The 19,163-nt window shown below is 37.5% G+C and overlaps 1 protein-coding gene across 1 annotated transcript; it reads left to right on the top strand.

Annotated features, from left to right (window-relative positions):
- The first annotated feature begins 610 nt into the window (after positions 1 to 610).
- Positions 611 to 15,415, top strand: Gtf2a2 (general transcription factor IIA subunit 2). The gene is made up of 5 exons (XM_010641238.2): positions 611 to 746; positions 4,899 to 5,017; positions 5,952 to 6,056; positions 12,265 to 12,391; positions 15,108 to 15,415. The coding sequence occupies exons 2-5, from the start codon at positions 4,946 to 4,948 to the stop codon at positions 15,131 to 15,133; spliced, it is 330 nt and encodes a 109-aa protein (XP_010639540.1). The 5' UTR covers positions 611 to 746; positions 4,899 to 4,945; the 3' UTR covers positions 15,134 to 15,415.
- Positions 15,416 to 19,163: the final 3,748 nt, after the last annotated feature.

Raw genomic sequence — 19,163 nt, 5'->3', positions numbered from 1 at the left:
GGTACTTAATAGTTTAGAAGTATTTTTAGTAGAGGGTCTAAGGGTGAGAGTATAAAATATGAACACATGACATAAATTAAGACCTGTTTAGAATCCAGACCCAGTCGAGTTTCAGGTGGAAGCGGTGGTTTTTTGCTCTTAATGAGTATTCAGCTACTCAAGGGCCAACTGTTGGGCCTGCTGCATTTAATCCATTTAGGGTCCTGATCCACAGAATGAAGTATTGAGCTTGCGTATAAGGAACAAATTTGAAGTACAAACTGCCAAATGAAACTTAAATCACATGCTAAAATCCTAAATTAACTGCAACCCTATTTTTGAATGGGGTAGTTATCTCTATAATAATTCTCAGAATTCGCCTTTAGTATGGTACTGTAAGGTGGACAACAGTAAAGCCCAGACAAAATGTGAATTCCCATCATTTCTCAAACTGCAGCTAAGTGGGGACGATAAATCTGTGAAAATTACAATTCCCTCTGGAAGAATCAAGTATCGTCCTCGCCGCCCTGGGGTTTGAATAGCCGGCACCCCACCCCTCCCCTCGTGCCCCGCCCTCTCGATTGTAGTGGTGGGCGGGGCCCCTGGCGTGGGTCACTTCCTGGTTCCTCAAGCACTTCCGGGTCGCGGTCTCCGCTCTGCGGTTTTCCCAGCGGCTGAGGAAGTGGTGGGCTAGGCGGCTCCTTCTGCGGGCCCCTGGCCTCGCCTGTTCTGCATTCCGTGGCGGGAAGCGCCTCCCGCAGGGACTGGTGAGCGGGGCTGGGCTGCTGGCGGGCTCCGGGGCCAACTGGGAGGGCCTCGGTTCTCGGCCCTTTGCCTCTGGCCGGGCGCGGCGGGTAACGGGCAGGCCGAAGGCCTCGCCAGGCGGCCGGGTTCGCAGGCGGGAGACGCGTCGCCGGGTGTGGAGTCCGCCCTTCAACTTTTCCTCGCGCGAACTCCGGCAAAGGGAGATTTTAAACAGGGCCGTTCCGTGAGCGACCAGGACTGCTCGAATTTGGAGTATTCTGATTTTCTAAACTGCAAAATCACGAGAGTGCTGAATTTGCCTAGCCAAGACCACAGCTATAATGAGCGGTTGCAACAGACGTTTAAACACCTTATAGCCATTTTTTTTTTTAGGTAATTGGCTGTCAGATGGCGCGTGCATAACAAGAGCTTCTTTTCTTTCTTTGCAAAGTTTTTGTCTCCTGTTGGGCTCTTTCCTTTCCTTTTCAGCCCCCTGCCCTCCCCACCTTACGCTTACTGGTTTCTACCGTCAATCCTGATTGAGCAAATGTTTGACTCCCATCATGTTTTGGGCACTGTTCTAGATGCCCAGTTTATTTCAGTGAACAAAACAGACAAAAATCCATGAAGTTTATATTCTGTTGGAGTAACCAGAAGTGAAATGTAAAATAAGTACATTCTGTAATGTGTTAAAAAAAAAAGTACCATCAAAAAGAGTGAGATAAAGGGCATGGGAAGGTGCAGAATCAATGTGGGAATTGGTATTTTAATTATTGTGGGTCAGTTCAACCCAGTAAGACGCAGATTTAAGAAGAGCCATCACAAGGGGTCTTAAGAACATGCTTGTCATGCTCAAAGACATGCCAAGTTGGAGTCAGGAAGGAGTTTTATGCTGATATGTGAGTTGGAAATCATCAACAGGGATACTTATTTAAGCCACGAAAGGAATGTTACCACTAAGGAGTGTGTGTAGATGACAGCTATCAAAACCTGTGACATTAAGAGTTCAGTGGAAGAGGATCAACCAATAAGCAATATCATGAAGGGTGAACCAGCCTCAAAAGTTAAGTGTCCCAGAAGCCAAGCAGAGATCCTTTGGCAAAGAGAGTAATCAGCTTTGTCAAGTGCTCTAGTCTGGTGAGGATTGAAGATTAGCATTAGCAGTGCTGTGGATGACCTTCACCATCTGTTCCCTTACAGTGCTAAAGGGAAAAGCCCACTAGATGTGCATTTAGGAAAATTAAGAAATGGAAGTTAGTGAGTACAGATGGCTCTGTGGAGTTTTATTGCAAAGGAGAACAGAGAAATAGAGTGGACCTTGTGGAGGAAATAAGTTAGGTTTTTTTCCCCAAGATGGAAGAAGTAACTACTGGTTTGTTTGCTGATGAAAATGAACAGAGAAGGAAAATTTGGTGGTAAGAGGGAGAAGGAACAACTGAATTGTTAGAACAGTATCCTTGCTGGGCATGGTGGTTCACACCTATAATCCCAGCACTTGGGAGACTGAGGCAGGATGGAGGGTTTGAGGCCAGTCTGGGCTACAAAGTGAGACCCTGTCTCAAAAGAAAGAAAAACATGATGACACACACTCATAATCCTAGCCTTTGGGAGGTTGAGACAAGAGAATCACAGGTTTGAGCCCAGCTTAGACAAGTTAGTAAGATCCTGTCTCTGAATGAAAAAGGGCTGGGGATAATATAGCTCAGTGTAGATGTTTGGATTCAGCTCCCAATATCTGAGTTGGGATTAGGGGTACAGTATCCTCAAGTGAAGGGATAGGACCTCAAAGTTAGAAGGATTGAATTTAGATGAAGGCATGTGCAACCAGAATCATTGAACGAATTGCTTATGAACCAAAGTTCTGCTGTAGTTCAACTACAGTAACATCAAACAGGCAGAGTATAAAAGTATAGATATAGTATTGGTAGGTAGGTAGATGTGCTTTTGAGAGTCTGAAAGTTTCTATTGCTATAGTTTTCTCAAAGTAGAAAACTTTGTCTCTCACTTGGGTATATTCCTAATGTTTGGTGTTAGTACTTTGACATATCACCAAGTTTTTTATGCACTCAAATACTACTTTTTGAATACCTACTACATACATTGTTTTAGATGGTAAGTATAACAACAGAACTACCTTCCTGGATATACCTGTTGTAGTAGTTGGAGACGGGTGACAAAAAAAATACACACACACACACACACACACACACACACACACACACATATATCTCAGTTTCAGTTACTGGTATGAATGAAAATAAAACAGTGCGAGAAGGAAGAGAGGTTATTCTTACAGGTTGATCCCAGGCCTTTCTGCTGAGGTGAAATTTGAGGAGAGATCTGAGTCAAGTGAGGTAGTGAACTGTGGGTATCTGGGAAGAATATGCACAGCAGAAAAAAACAGCAGTGCAAAGTCCCTCCAACCAGAGAGCAGCAGGGACCATTGTGACTACAATGAAGGGAGAGTGTAAGTGGAAGAAAGTAAGGCAGGGAGGGTAGTAGAGGTACAAATCCTGTTTGCCTTGCAAACTTTCAGAAGGATTTTGGATGTTTTTGTTCTTATTTTCCTCCAAGACAGGTTGCTGTTGTTGGTAGTTTTGATTGGACAAATGGTGAGATTTGCCTTATGTTTTAAAGTCTTGCTGTACTGCTGTTGAGGATGAGGATGTGGGTGATATTGGCAAGAATAGAAATGAGACCACTTACTGAGCATCACATTAATTTTAGTGACAGATAATGGTGACTTAAAGTGATAACATTAAAGATAGTAGAAATTATCAGATTCTAGCTGTATTTAGAAGGAATAACTTGAAGGATTGACTGAAAGATTAGATACTGGGTAAGAGAAAAAGTTGATGTTGACTCAGGTCTTTGAATTGTTTTACTGGATGAGAAGGTATACTGCTTACTGAGTTGGGCAAGACTTGAGGATAGCAAAATTGGAAGGGTAGTTTCAGGAATTTGGCTTTAAGAAAATTTAAGCCTCCTGCATGATATTTTTTATTCAGTTTCAAGTAGACAGTTTTATATATGGCTACCAGAAGAGAAGTCAGGACTGTACATATGGATTTGGGAGTCATCAGCAGATAGATGGTATTAAAGCCAATAATCCTGGATAGAATTACCAAGGGTTTTAAACACGCAGAAAAAAGAAGACGTAAGAAGACTTAGGATAACTCAGTAGGTGGAAGTCAGGTTGCTAAGGAAGAATATGCTGGGAGAAGTACCACAGGGTTAGAGATCTTATTCCTGACATGTAGTAGAAGCTGGATAAAATACTTGTTGAATCTGTACTACAGGAAGGTACATCCCTTACCTGTTTCTAGTCTCATATGAAGCCCATTTGTCTGATCTTTCCTGTCTGAAATGCTTCAGGGACTATGGCTTTCTCTTCTGTCTGCCTAGAATGACTTTCCTTCTTTGTGCAACTGAAGTCTAGCTTTATGAATCTGAAATTTTTTCTGAGCCAACTTAGTCCACAGACTCCTCTCTCTCGGTATGCTGTGTATGTCTTTGTCACACTTTCTGTGTTGTACTGAAGTTAACCTTTTGTATGTCTCTAACTTATCGGTAGGGGGGGTACTGGGGATCGAATTCAGGACCTTGTGCTTGCAAAGCAGGCAGCGGAACCACTGAGCTAAATCCCCAGCCTCTTAACTTTATCTAGAGTGTAAGCTTTTAGGATCAGAAGACTATCTTATCTTTCTCTCTCTCTCTGATACCTGTCATAGTGTCATCCCCTTAGTAGGTGCTCTATAGATAACTGAATTGTGAGAGAACTGGAAAATAAAGGGCCAAATATGAGCTGAAGAATACCTGGATCAGTGACTGGACAGCAGTGAGAATGGATGGTACATTCTAGACTAAGGAAGACTAGAAAGAAATAGTAAAGAAACCAAGCACTTTGGCTCACACTAGCTACTTGGGAGGCTGAGATGGGAGGATCAGTTGAGACTATCTCAAAAAACTTTTTATTATTTAAAAAAAAGATGCCTATGTCAAAATCACAGAAAAAAAGCTAGAGAAATAATTTTTATCCTTTGAAATCTCAAAAGTATTATATAGTAATCTGTAATAAGAGTTCTATATTGAAAAATATGAGGTAGACTATATTACATACATAATTTATGATGTTATAGTGTGATCTTTTTAATTATTTTATATTAAATTTTTAGGATATCAATGCAAGCCTGAAAATAAAGTAATTTCTTCCTCCTGAGTCATGGCATATCAGTTATACAGAAATACCACGTTGGGAAACAGTCTTCAGGAAAGCCTAGATGAGCTCATCCAGGTGAGAGATTGAAAACCACACGTGGTCACTTACATGAGTGTCTTATCATGTCCCTTATCCCAGTCAGAAAGAGATGAGGTAAACTTAGACCATTTGGCTCAGGAGGTCAGTTTCTCTGACCGATGAGCAAGGGCAAGTCCCTATTTATAAAATATGATGATTGAATAATGCAGTTAAATAGGCAGAACTCTTCAGATTTTTATGAAAAATTTAAATTGATGATTTTATATTTAGAAGAAGGGCATATTCTGTGTAGCTTTAAAAATAATTTTACCCATCTGTACCTGTAATCCCAGCACTCTGAGAGACAGACAGGATATGCATGTTCAAGGCCATCTTGACAAGACCCTGTCTCATAATTTAAAATAAAAAAGGGATGGGGATGTAGCTCACTCAGTTCAATGGCCCTGGGTTCAATTTTGAGTACCACAAAATAATAGTAATAACATTAAAATTTAATCGACATCTTTTGAGATTTAAATTAGAATTTCAAATTTACATTTCCGTTTTAGAACAGTTTTGTTTAAACTGCCCAGTTGAGAACATATTGTTTCTGTTTATTTTGATATTATTACATGGAATTAGGTAAGATTTCATCTCTTTTTAATAGATCCTATGTTTTTTTATTTAGAAAAATCTTGATTTCCTCTACTTTGTTGAACACTTCTTTCCAGAAACAAAAAAAGATAGTTTTGTTCTAGCTTTTAAAAATCACTATGTTTCTTTTTCAAAATACGTTTTTTTTTAATGTGTGAAGATCAAAAGTATTTTCAAACTTTGCTTCTTCATTGTCAGTTATGACAATGGTGAATCAGGAACTCTAGAGGCTCTGGTTATCCTCAGTTAAATTTTAAGTGGTAATTTGTACATTTTTATTTATTCTTATCTTTAATGTTCTTCCCCAAGAGGATTTATAACTTTTACTTTTTCTCAGTCTCAACAGATCACCCCTCAACTTGCCCTCCAAGTTCTACTTCAGTTTGATAAGGCTATAAATTCAGCATTGGCTCAGAGGGTCAGGAACAGAGTCAATTTCAGGGTAAGGATATTTTACTAAATCTAGAAGCCTGCACCAGTAGTTGTTAAAGCAGTGTTTTTTAAGTCCCATATGTATTTTTTAATTATAAGAGGAAGAGATGGCTGATCAATTTATAGAACTTGTTTGCAAAAACTGAACTGTGTTTTATTTTTGTATTAGCTATATACTACATTTGTGCAGTTAAAGTGACATACAGAGTTGTTTTGAGATTTTTATTCATTGTTTGTAAATCAGCCTGTTTGGCTCTCTTCCCTGAAGAATTGTTGAGATTTCAAGTGTCTGAAAACAGTAACTGCAAGATTGAAGGTAAGTAGTGGAATAATCCCTGAGGTTTAGTTATTTTTTTCAAACTCTGGCCTTCCCCTTTTCCAGGAAAGTAAAATTATTTCTAGAACCTTCATGTGACCTCCCACCTACTTTTAGGTAACCTGGCTTTTAAAAACCTGAACTAACCAGTTATTTTAGTAGCATGACCTCATGTAAGTCACTGAGACTTTGAAGAATCTTATAAAACTGAACAAAATTATCTCTCAATTTTATGGTAATTGTGTATTAAGAACTCATTGAAAAATGGTAGAACAGAAATAATTTTACCACAATAATTTTATTAATGGAGCCATATAATATTGTAGGGTATATTGGGTTGTTACATTTAATATCAGTGCTTATTTTGTGTTCTAAGACATAACCCTCATGTAGAAATTGGAAGGTTAAAATATATGAAGATAAGTATTTGAAAAGAACTTCTGAATTTCCTTGCATTGAGAAGCTCAGTGTTATGGTATGGAGGTTTTAGGGAGGTGGTTGTTGTAGCTGTTGTTGTTCTTGTTGTTGTTTCAGTGAAAATGTTATTTAATAAGTATTTGATTTCTTATGTTGTCCTACATACTGGGAATAGAGTTGAACAAAGTAGTAGTGTATGAGTTTCACATGCCTAAAATTTATCTGAAATAAAAGATGTCTTTAAGATTAGATAACAATCACCAAAAAACAAAACAAAACAAAAAAAAGATTAGATAGCAATCCACTGTTCAAAATTATGTTTCTAAGACTATAAAATGTGATCAGTGGATTCTTGATTTTTCTTTTTTCTAGTGTTGAGTATCAAATCCAGGGCTTCATGTATGCTAGGCAAGCTCTCTGCCTCTGAACTACATTCCCAGCACAATTTTTGGATCACTAGTGTCTCTGACAAATTTCCTTTGTGTTTATATAGCCATACATAAAAAGCTGCCCAGTTTCATGTGTGTGTACATCTATGAGAGAGAGAGGGAGAGAAGGAGGGAGGGAGGGAGAGAGAGACACACACACACTGGGAGTTAAATCCAAGATCTCATGCATTTATGCTAGACAGATGCTCCACCACTGAGCTACATCACTGGTCCCCCATCCTTTATTTCTAAATTGTTTCATGTTGATACATAAACTTCTGCCCACGTACAAAATATGATGAACCACTTGTCAGAGACAGTAGGCTTCTTACAGCCTCAATAGTCTTCTCATTGCATCACCGTAGGTTTGAAGTTTGGATCTCTTTGGCTAAAGTTAATTGGACACTTGGCATTTCTCTTTCATAATGTTTTGTAAGTTTGTCTATTTCCCAAAAGCTACAGTAACAGGCTTGATCAGGACTTTCTTTTCCATTCATTTTTCTTTACCCACTGCTACTGTGGTTAAGGCTTTTGTCACCCTGCCCCACCGGATTATCAGTTTTGACTTGATCAATTTGAAGTCCAGAATATTTGCAAATAGTGTTCTCTTTAGCTTGATGTAGGATATGACAGAGATAAAAGAAATAATATATAGTTAATAACCAACTTTCAAAGCCACATTGCTGGATCATATTTAAATATATATTTTTTTTTTATTTAGAGTAATTCTTGTCCTATAAAAAGATGAAGCACCCACTAAAGAAGAGAGTAGTTTTATGTAACATGTTAAATTTCTTTTGTTTTAAATCTACATATGAATTCTATGTAAGTGAGATTATTTCGTAGATTGTTATAGGGAAAGCTGGGCATGGTGGCGCATGCCTGTAATTGCAGCACTCAGGAGGCTGAGGCAGGAGGATCGCTGTGAGTTTGAGACTAGCCTGGGCTACATAGTGAGTTCCAGGTCAGTCTCAACTACATAGTGAGACCCTGTCTCAAAAAAAAAAAAAACATTATTATAGGGGAAATGAGATGAATATGAGAGATGTGGCTTCAGTTTAAAATTCAAATGTCAAAATGTAAATACCAAGAAACTTGAACTGGATTTATTTTGGGGGAGAAAATTTATATTGAACTAGTGTAACTAGGACTTTAAAGATCCAGTGTATGTTTTGGGGAGACTATACACCCGCAGATAGAATTAAGTAATGACTACTTAAATATTGTAATATTGAATATTACATTAAATATGATAGTGAGCTTCAAATAATAAAGCAAGCTTTAAAAGGTTTAATGATCAAGAAAAATCGCCCTCCTGCCTGGCAACTGCAAAGCACTGAGTTCAATTCACAGTACCAAAAATAGTAGCTCTTCTGATGACTAAGAGTTTCCTTTTCCTGTGTAATTGTTGATGTTTTTACAATTAGCATGTATTGTGCAACTTTTAAGATGTTATTTTAGCCTTAAGAAAACATGTTGCCTGCAGGCTGGGGATTTAACTCAGTGGTGATGGGCCTGCCTTGCAAGCGCCAAGTCCTGAGTTCAAGCAGTTTGCTGTACTAATAAATATCAGAAAGTGAGTGGCCACCATTTTAAGCACCTTTTGTAATTGTAGAGGCCAAAAATAATCTCAAAAAATTTAATATTAAAATACTTATACAAGTTTTTCTTTTCCTGATGTATACATTTTTTGGCACAATATATATGAGATATATATATATGAAAATGTATATATGAAAATATGATTTGACCACATTGAGTAAATGTTAGTCAGCATTTGACAAAAGTTAAATGTTATATAAAAGACTTTTTAAAATATAATTATTCTTTCAATCCATATTAGTATACTTGGGATCCTAAATGGGTTCTGATTCTATTTAAGTAGAAAAATAAAAAGTAAAAAAACTATTATAAAGATTATTACATATCAGGGATTCTAGTTTACAAAATTATTCTAAAAAGATTAGACTTATGTCATTAATCTCTTATGTTTTAAAATTTTTAAATATTTATTGGCCCAAAGTTATCTAGCTAATATACTCCCTTAATTACGTTTATCATAATTATTTTAATGTAATTCTAGGTGAAATTTAATTTATAACATAATTTAAGTTTTGACAATAAAATTTTGTAGCGTTCTGTTTTCTCAGTAAGTCAAAATATTTACTAAAACTAAGAATTTCAACACACATAAGTAGATTTTTTTTAGCGGAGTGTGGTTGCACACATCTATGATCCCAGCACTGCACAAGTCTGAGGCAAGAAGAAAGTTCAAGAACCACCCAGTCAGTTTAGCAAGACCCTGTCTGAAAATAGCTCTTAAAAAAAATGAGGGGCTAGGGATATAGCCCAGGGGTAAAGCCCCTCTCTGTTTGATCCCCAGTACTGAAAAAAATTTTTTTTTACTCCTAGCTACATCCAGAATGCTCTGTTTATATTTTTATTTTGTTTTTTTTTTTTGTTTGGGGGCCTAGTACCAGGGATTAAACTCAGGACCTTGAACTTGCCAGGCAGGTGGGGTGCCACTGAACTGTATTTCTGGCCCTCTGCTTATATTTGAAAGTGAATCTTCACATACTAACCATGAATCCCAGTAACATGCTTTTTGTTCATAAGATTGGCTGTGAGAATAACCCACACACTCACAGGATAATTGGTCCTACACATGCCAGAAATAAACATTGAGTTGGCATTTGCCAGTTTAACCTTCCAGAGGTCCAAACTATAACAAAGAAGCACCTTGAATTTTTTAATAGATTTGGAATTTTTTTTGGTTTTGGTTTTTGGTGTTGGTTTATTTGTTTTTGAGACAGGAGTCTTGCCATGTAATAGCCCAGACTGGCCTTGAGCATATGATCCTCCTACCTCGGTCCCCCAGACACTATTCTGGGTTTACAGCATGTACCACCACACCCAGCTAGATCTAATTTTTAAATATACATTTTATATTTATAATTCTGTCCTTTTCACTTAACATTGTGTCATAAGTGATTCTTCCATGTGTTAATCTCTCACTTCTCTTCCAAGTAAATTTTTACTAAATCTAATGCATAATTTTATAATCTAATAATATAATCTAATGCATAATTATAATACTATTAATTACTCCCCTTTGTTTTTCAAAACTCAGGCTCCCTTGATACCATCCTCTCTTATATTTTCTTCTGTCCCTGGCCTCTTCCTGTCAGGCTCCTTTGTAGTTCCCTTCTGATTACCTGTCACAGTTGTTAGTATCCCTTAGGGTTGTCTGGAGCCTCCACAAATTCTGCTTGAATGATCTCATCCACCCCTGTGACCTTCATGTAGGTGGGTGTGCTTCCTTGCCTTCTACATGCCTCTCTTTATTGGACATTATTTAGACATACCTCATCTCAAACATGAACAGCTTCCAAATTTAACTTTCCTCCAACATTTTTTCTGTGAATCTTTTGTTACTTGGTCAAAAGTTTGGGAGTCACCATAGATTTATCTCTTCCCATTCCACTTTATCATCGTTTTCAAGTCCTGTCAGCTACCTTTTAAAATCCCCTTTTCTATTGATCCCCTTGCTACTACTGTAGTGAAGCCACTTCCACCTCTCTGATACAGCTGGTTAAGGGCAGTCATTTATGCTGTCCCTGCCTCCGCTGTATTCCCCTGTAGCCCATTCTTCGTGTCATCACCAAAGAGTAAACTAGTCATGTGACTCATCAGTTTAAACTCCTACATTGGCCTCCCAGTAAGGTTAGGATAGGGTAGAGCTTTCCAGCATTCACCATGGTCTCCTTCACTTAATCCTAAAGCATTCTGTTTTCTGGAAGCTCCTGGGCCATTCTGAGTGCTTTTTCTACCTTTCCACTGTCCTACCTCTCCTTTGACAGTTCTTACTCATTCTTCAAGGCTTAGCTTCCACTTGTGAGAGAAGCTTTCTCCACCCTGTTTTCTCTGTTGCCTTTGTCCCCATCATGTCCAGTGACTTAATCTCGCACAGTGCTGTTGTACTGTAATCTCCCTACTTGGCACCCTCAGAGCCCAGCCGAGGTTAAGAGTGTCCCCATCATGTCCAGTGACTTAGTCTCGCACAGTGCTGTTGTACTGTAATCTCCCTACTTGGCACCCTCAGAGCCCAGCCGAGGTTAGCACACAATTACCACTCATAGTCATTCCTACCCACCCAATCATTATCCCTTGACAACACATTTAAATGGAACCCAGTTTTTGCTATTACAAATAATACTGCAAATTTGCTATTATAAATTTTGCTTGCTGTTTCTTTTCCTGTATTAAAGATTTTTAAGCATTTAAATGTCTTCTTTCAAATGAGATTTCACATGTAAATGTGAATACATGTGTGTTTCAGGTGTTTTCTTGTTTTGGTTTGGTTTGGTTTGGTTTTTTGGGGGGTTTTTTTTTGACGCCTCCTACTCACTATGTAGTCCAGGCTGGACTCAAACTTGGTGATCCTTCTGCTTCAGCCTTCTTAGTTCTGGATGAAGGGTGTTCCATGACACCCAGCCTGTATGTCAGGTTTTGTTGTATTCTATTTTTGTTTATCTTTGTACTCTTTTAATGTTCAAATATTTATTTTCATTCAAAAATAAATTATTAGAAGAAAGTTAGCTGCATAGAACAGTGAATGTTGTCATCATCATGGTTAAAGCAGTGGTGTATCTAATTTACAAGGTTAAAACTGATTTAACATTTCTGAGAAGTCCCTGTTTTTGTACAAGTATAGAGAATTAACGTAGTAAAATAGCTGTATGAAAAGTTCAGATGGACTTTCCTAGTTTATCCACTAGAGGGCAGTAGAAAACAAATTTGTTTGCATTCAGCCTTCATTTCAGATAATTTAGAGACTCTTAGTGCAAAAAAAAATCTACTTTTTCTAGGTTTTTCTTTTGCTTATTTTTTTAAAAGAAAATAGGATTAAAATTAAGGAAAATCTTAAGCAGAGCATTAAGTATAATTATTTTAACTGTAATTGTTTTAACTTGGCAACTAAATCTCTTAAATTTCTTTGAAGAAAAATGTGAGGAGGGGATGACTTTTCATGATATATCAAATGTTTTGTTTTGAAGGGCTCTCTAAATACATACAGATTCTGCGATAATGTGTGGACTTTTGTATTGAACGATGTTGAATTCAGAGAGGTGACTGAACTTATTAAAGTGGATAAAGTGAAAATTGTAGCGTGCGATGGTAAAAGTAAGTGTTTGCCTAATTACTGTAAAAGCAAAGCCACTTGAAATCTTGTTTTTGTGAGTCTTTGGAAAATCTTCATCTGTCTGAAAAGACTTCCGGGGGAAATGGTTAGATGATCAATCATCAGAGGCCTGGCTTCTTCTGTTCAGCTCCATTCTGAATTCCAGGGCTCAGTCTTTTTACTGACTTTAGGTGTATACATGTTTCAGACAATGCATAGAATATTTATACAGATTGGATTTACATAGAAAAGAAAATAAGCAAATTAATGTTTTCCTTCCCTGTTTAAGATCTCTGTTGCTGGTTACTCATACATTTGGTATTTTAAAAGTTATTTTAAAGCACATTTAAATTAACCATAAGAACTTTGCAGTCATGATGGTGACTATCCATTCCCTTAATCTCATATCTGTGCAGAGGAATTTTCCATAGCAGACCTGGGAATTTGTTTAGGTCCTTAAATAGTTCAAAAATCATAAATGTCTGCTTTCTGTTAAATAATTAATTTCCTTTTTCTTGACTATATTTTAAATATGCGCTCACTTCTACTTTGCAAACTAAACTATTTGTTTTTAAGGCAGCTATTGCTGATACTAAGTAGAAAAAACTGTCACTCTAAGAAAGGAAGTCTTAAGCAAAAGAAAAAGAAATGTAAAAATTAATATCCACATTTTTTGGGTAATGGGTTGGATTTCTTTGTCCTCTATTTTTTTTTTTTATTTCCAAAGAAATGTCTAACATCAAAGCATACAGAAGAAAAACATCATCTATAGAAATTAATATCCACATTTTTTGGGTAATGGGTTGGATTTCTTTGTCCTCTATTTTTTTTTTTATTTCCAAAGAAATGTCTAACATCAAAGCATACAGAAGAAAAACATCATCTATAACACCACTAGAAAATAAAACTTACTGCTTTTAATAGCAAAGACTTTCTAGTCTTTACTCATAAATTTTTTACCGTCATGTGTATCATGTAAACAAATTTGTAAATTTTTGCACATATTAACTATGTTCTACATCTGATTTCTAATGGCTTCATAAAATTTCACCTTCACCCCTTTTTTTGAGAAATACTTTCTTCCAGGTCTCAGAAAGTCTATGAAACTAGCAGCATAACATTGACTTGTAGAGTTCAGAAGTCATCAGATATTTAAGGTCTTTTTTTGTTGCTAGAAATAATACAATGATATTTGAGTCTTTTTCTTTCTTTTAATTCCTGTAGAGAGTGCCATTTCCTAGATCACAAAATAATAACATTTCTATATTTGAAATTATATGTAAGTTTTTCATATTTTTTCTTGTAGTTTAAGCTGACATCTTCATAACCCTTAGGTTTTTAAGTTTTTACTGGACTGTAGAATTTAAGCATCATTTATAATTCCTAATACTGTGTCAAAATGAGCTGATGTCCACCAGAGCTGTTCAGAATTTTTTTCTGTAATGAAAATGTTCAATGTCTGTGTTATCCAATAGTCGTGAATAGCTGTTGAGCACATGAAATATGATTAGGGCTACTGAAAAACTTAATGTTTTAATTTTATTAGCTAGTGCAAAGTAATTTAAATGTAAATAGCCACATATGGCAACCATTTCTGTCAGCATAAGATGTAGACAGGTAAAATGTCAGTTTCAGTCATTTGAACCATGGCTAAGAAATGAAAGAGTAAAGATGGCATCTGAGAAAATGTAATAATGCCAGAGAGTCCATGTATAATTACACATTTTACTTACAGGAGCTTCTCTCTGGTGGTCCTTAGTGTGTTACTTTTACTAAAAGATACAAAATTGTTTTTCCGAATTTAAGTGCATGATAAGTAGCAGATTATCCTTAGCTATTTCAGTGGTACCTAAGGAACTTCCCTCACAGCAAAGTTTAGGAATTGAATGTCTACCTCCAAATTGAATACTTAAGATCTTAGAGGCTGGGAATATAGCTCAGGTCACTGCACCTGTCTTGCAAGTGCCAGGTCCTGAGTTCGATTCCTGGTATCAAAAAAAAAAAAGAGCTCATATTGTATTCCATTTGCCCTGTATCAGTACAAAAGGATGCACTGTTGAAAATGTCTTTCCCGAAATTAAAATAGTTTGGCATTTGTAAATACAAGTAAGTGTAAATAATGAAGAAAATTCCTCAGTGATCACAGACAGATGAGGTGCTGCTGTAAAGTAAGTTCATTTTATTCTGAAATACAGTAAAGTTGAGTTTCTAATACAGAAGCAGAGAAAAATGATAATAGCTAGAATTTGTTTTACCAGGAAGACAATAGAGGACCTGAAAAAAACGTGGATATAAAATTTTCATGTAGGGCTGGGGATTTAGCTCAGTGGTTCTGGTGCCTGCCTCACAAGCGCAAGGGCCTGAGTTCGATCCCCGGTATCAGAAGAAAAATTTTTTTCATTTGAGTCAGATCTAGTCCAGTGTGATTTTTCCCTAACTTAAGCACTGAGAGCCAAGTGCTGTCTTTATCTCAGCCTTGAAAGGAACATTGTTAATATTGGGGCATCACTGTTGTTAGTTTCCCACCGCGACCATGTCTCCACCCGTTTCTTTTTTATAGTCTTTTTTACATTTAAAAGTAAGTTACTTCAGGGCTGGGGATTTAGCTCAGTGGTTCCAGTGCCTGCCTCGCAAGCAGCAAGGGCCCGAGTTCGATCCCCGGTACCAAAAAAAAAAGTAAGTTACTTCTTGCATTTACTCTTTCTCTCCTTTTCCTAGATACTGGCTCCAATACTACAGAATGAATAGAGGAAATAAATGGCGTTTTGATGCCATCTCCTGTTATTATTCATCGCTTTTTGAAGAGAAGCATAGAAGAGACTTTTTTTTTTTTAATTTATTCTAGCATTGCAGAAATGATGACACTGTATTATACTACCAGAGAATTCTGGCAGAAAATTGCTTATAACTATCCTCTTACATTACTTTTATTATAAAGCATGAAGAAACATAACTTTTTTCTTAATGACAAATCAGAGTTGTCACCCTCCTGAAACAATCTTTAATAAACTTATTTTAAACCTCAATGTGAGTAATAACTGATGGAGCTGTTAAGTAGGCAGTATAAAAATATTAGATAAGCATTTCAAAAGAACCATATTCCTTGCAAAGGAACTTAGAAAATGCATTCATTTGAAGAATGTCATGTTAAAATGGGTAGTGCACACCTGTAACCCCAGCACTCTGGGAGGCTGAGGCAAGACGATTGCAAGTTTGAGCTCAGCCTGAACTGCATAGCAATTTAGCAAAATCCTGTCTCAAAAATTAAAAGGACTGGAGAAGCAGCTCAAGACAAAGGGCCTGAGTTTAAATCCCAGTACTACAAAATAAAAAATAAAATGTTAGTTTCATCAGCTGAAAGTTTTATCTGATGAAAAACACTAAGTTACCAAAGGCCACTTGCAAGAATTTTTCTAAATTAGTGTCAGTTGAAATTCAGGCCTCTATGGAGGTTCAAAATAGTGGCTGGGAGACAAGTATGTTGCTAGTAAAATTTCTGTGAGTCTAAAAATTACAATTTTTTTTTTTGGTATCGGGACTGAACTCAGGACCTTGCACTTGCAAGGCAGGCAGTGGAAAAAAATTATAATCTTTCAAATTCTTTTTAACTGTAACCAGAATCTTACAGAAAGGATAGCACTAGATTTATAAGCCTGTTTAGAAACTTGAAATCCTGTGAATGGATTTCAGTTGATTGTGCTTGCCACAGAGAAGCAGTAACCTTAGGTGATGGGGTTGCTTAAACATTTGTGGCTTAACCTACTAATCAAATGGTGAGTGATGCCATTCTCTGGGTGCCTCAGTGGTGGTAACCTCAGCATGTCAGGTAGGCCTTGGCTCCCACATTAAAATTAACTTTGTCATCGTTGCACCCATGTGCCTGCATACATCTGTGACACCTGTTCTATGATCTCTTCTGACCTTCACTACCAATCAGCACAGTCTACTGCATTTAAGCTTGAAAAAGAAAAAGTTGGAGCTAAGATTTTTGTGTGGTCATGCCGTTTCTCTGTTTTTTATACCTTTCCTGTCAGAATAAAAATCCTACCCATCTTTCAGAACTAAACTCAGCTGCAACTGAGTGGAACCCATTTTGATCTCTTCCCTTTTGGCCTCTCAGAGTCATTTAAATACGTGAAGAAACACAGTAAAGAGCAAAAAGAATATAAACCTTTTGGAGACTAATGATAAATATTTCTCCCAAAGGAAGACACATCACTCAGGTATATATTGTTTTTATTTTGTATTGCAGCCAGCTTTTGAATAGCATTGTCCAAGTAAAACTATCATTTGTAAATCTTTTGGGGGGGGATTTTTTTGGGGGGGGCGGGTTTTGAGACAGGGTCTCACTATGTAGTTGAGACTGATCTGGACCTCACTATGTAGCCCGGGCTGGTCTCAAACTCACAGTGATGCTCCTGCCTAAGTAGGCTCCTGAGTGCTGGAATCACAGGCGTGCACCACCACGCCTGGCCATAAATTTTAACATACTAAGTTTCTGTTATGTGCTAGGCACGTGGACTAATATAAGAGTAGAACTATAAGGTTCAGCTCAACCCATACTTTCCCTTTTAATACAGTTGTGTTCTGTGAAGTGATCTATACTTAAGACTGCTCAGAAACTTGTGGCATTAGGCAAACTGCAATAGGACTAGTTTTTATTTCAGGCTGATTGAACTTGGGTCATTTGTAGTACCGTAGACTGCTCATACGGGTCACTGCTATGAAACGCCTCGGGTAAATACTACATTTCCTCAGGCAAAATTGGTTCTCATTTAATATCAGTCATATACACCTCCACTTTGGGGCGGGAATGCAGAAGTCAGAGCCTGACATGTCCTATCAGTTGTAATTATTTGCATATACAACATATCCTATGACTAACACCTGTATTGTGTGCCTTCTAATCTTACAATATCATTTCACACTTACTGGAATTACAAAAGAATGTCACAGCAAGAGCTTATACCATTTCCTGCTCTCCCTCCAAGCCACAGGCACCAGGAATTAAGCTTAGTTGTGTGTTAATATGCAAGAGGAGAATAATCAATCTACTGTGAGAACCAAGAAATGGCTGGGCTTTTATGGTAATGGACAGTCCTAGATGCACAGCTCCATGTTCTTTTTTGGTTTTCTTTTTCTTTTCTGAGACAGGGTCTCACTATGTAGTTCAGGTTGGCCTTGAACTTACAGCAATCCTCCCGTCACAGTGTCCCACGTGCTGGGATCGTAGGTGTGGCTAGCTCCGTGTTCTTTTAACACAAAGAATCGCTTCTTCCCTGGGTTTAATGTCAGATGATTGGTTAACTTACTGAGATCTACTTGCACCTGGCTTGGGGTGTGTATGTATGAAGTGATGTACATACATGTATATGTTGTGAGTTTTTGATAAGCAAATGTATAGGAATCAACTAGGGAAGGAATCTAGCATAGTTGTGAAATTTGGATTCAGTGAAAACAGTCCACGATAACGGGAAGTGAAAACTTTGATCTGTATAGAATGAGAGCAGATTACAGGAGGCCTTGATAACTGGGCAGGGCAATTCTTAGGAGGTTTTTTTTTTGGTTTTCTTTTTTTGTTTTTGTTTTTTTTTTTGTGGTGTCAGCAGTCAGGACCTTGCACGTGCCGTCAGGTGAAGCACCACTGAGCTACGCCCTGGTCCCTTTTAGGAAGTCTTTAAAGATATTCAAGGATGACAAACATCAAACAAAGCTGAAATATGCAAGAAAGATAAAAGTATTCAGGTAGAAGGTAAAATTAGTCTGGCTTAGAGTAATTATGGAAATAATATCTCTAGATCGAGAAAGTTTCCTTAAAAAATTGGCAAGTTTACAGCTTGGAAAGGAACATAAGGAGTATTGGCCAGGATGCCAACTCATGGTCACAATACAGAGACAGTTCATAGATGAGGAGCTTTCAAGGCTGGATGAGTTCATGAATAAGAAAATTAAGAGCCAGATAAGGATCTGCTTTTCTCAGACCAAAAAGGAAGAAAGCTAACTATACATCTCACTCAAAAGCCAAAATCCGTGAAAACACAAGCCATCTTCTATGCCATGGCTAATTACTTACACCTTTCTGGGTCCCTGCCAATACATACGTAGGCGAATGCTGTGGAACTGAATGAGAACACAACAGATTGATGTCAGTGTTGTTAAGTTAACCGGTTAAAATTTGTATCATTCACATATATATGTATGATAGAAATGTATGAATATAGAAATGTATATGATAGAAATTTGAACTGCTTCTATACCTATATATATGAGTGAGTGACAGAGTGAGTCACTGAGTGCCTGAGTGAGTGTGAGTGTGAGTGTGTGCCTGAGAGAGTGACTGAGTGAGCGGGGGACCGAGTGAGCACCTCGGTGAGTGCCTGAGTGCCTGGCTGACCGAGTGCGTGCGGAGGGACCTTGCCCTTGCCAGGCAGGTGTGGAGCCACTGAGCTAGAGCCCATCTTTCTATCATATATGTTTAATCTCTAGAAGTTCTCTTTGGCTGATGGAAACCTATAAACTGACAGCAAAGAAGCTTTCATTCCAAACAGGATAGCCGCTGTTCACTTTCCCATTTTGAAATTTACATACAATAAATTGCATATAAAAATATCTTTACTCTCTCCGAAAAGATATGAAGCCCCCACCATCACTGAAATTTTTCATACGATGTGAAGTCCTGTTCTTGTTAATTCTTACCCTTATCCCTGCTGTGTTCTGTAACAATCACCACCAAAGCTTTCAGATACAATAATAGGAGGGCAGGGTTTGGTGGTG

The sequence above is a fragment of the Fukomys damarensis genome, unplaced genomic scaffold, assembly GCF_012274545.1.
Source record: "Fukomys damarensis isolate Sample0158 unplaced genomic scaffold, DMR_v1.0_HiC HiC_scaffold_25, whole genome shotgun sequence".
In the NCBI taxonomy this organism is placed as follows: Eukaryota; Metazoa; Chordata; class Mammalia; order Rodentia; family Bathyergidae; genus Fukomys; species Fukomys damarensis.
This window is presented reverse-complemented; position numbering and strand designations above follow the sequence as displayed.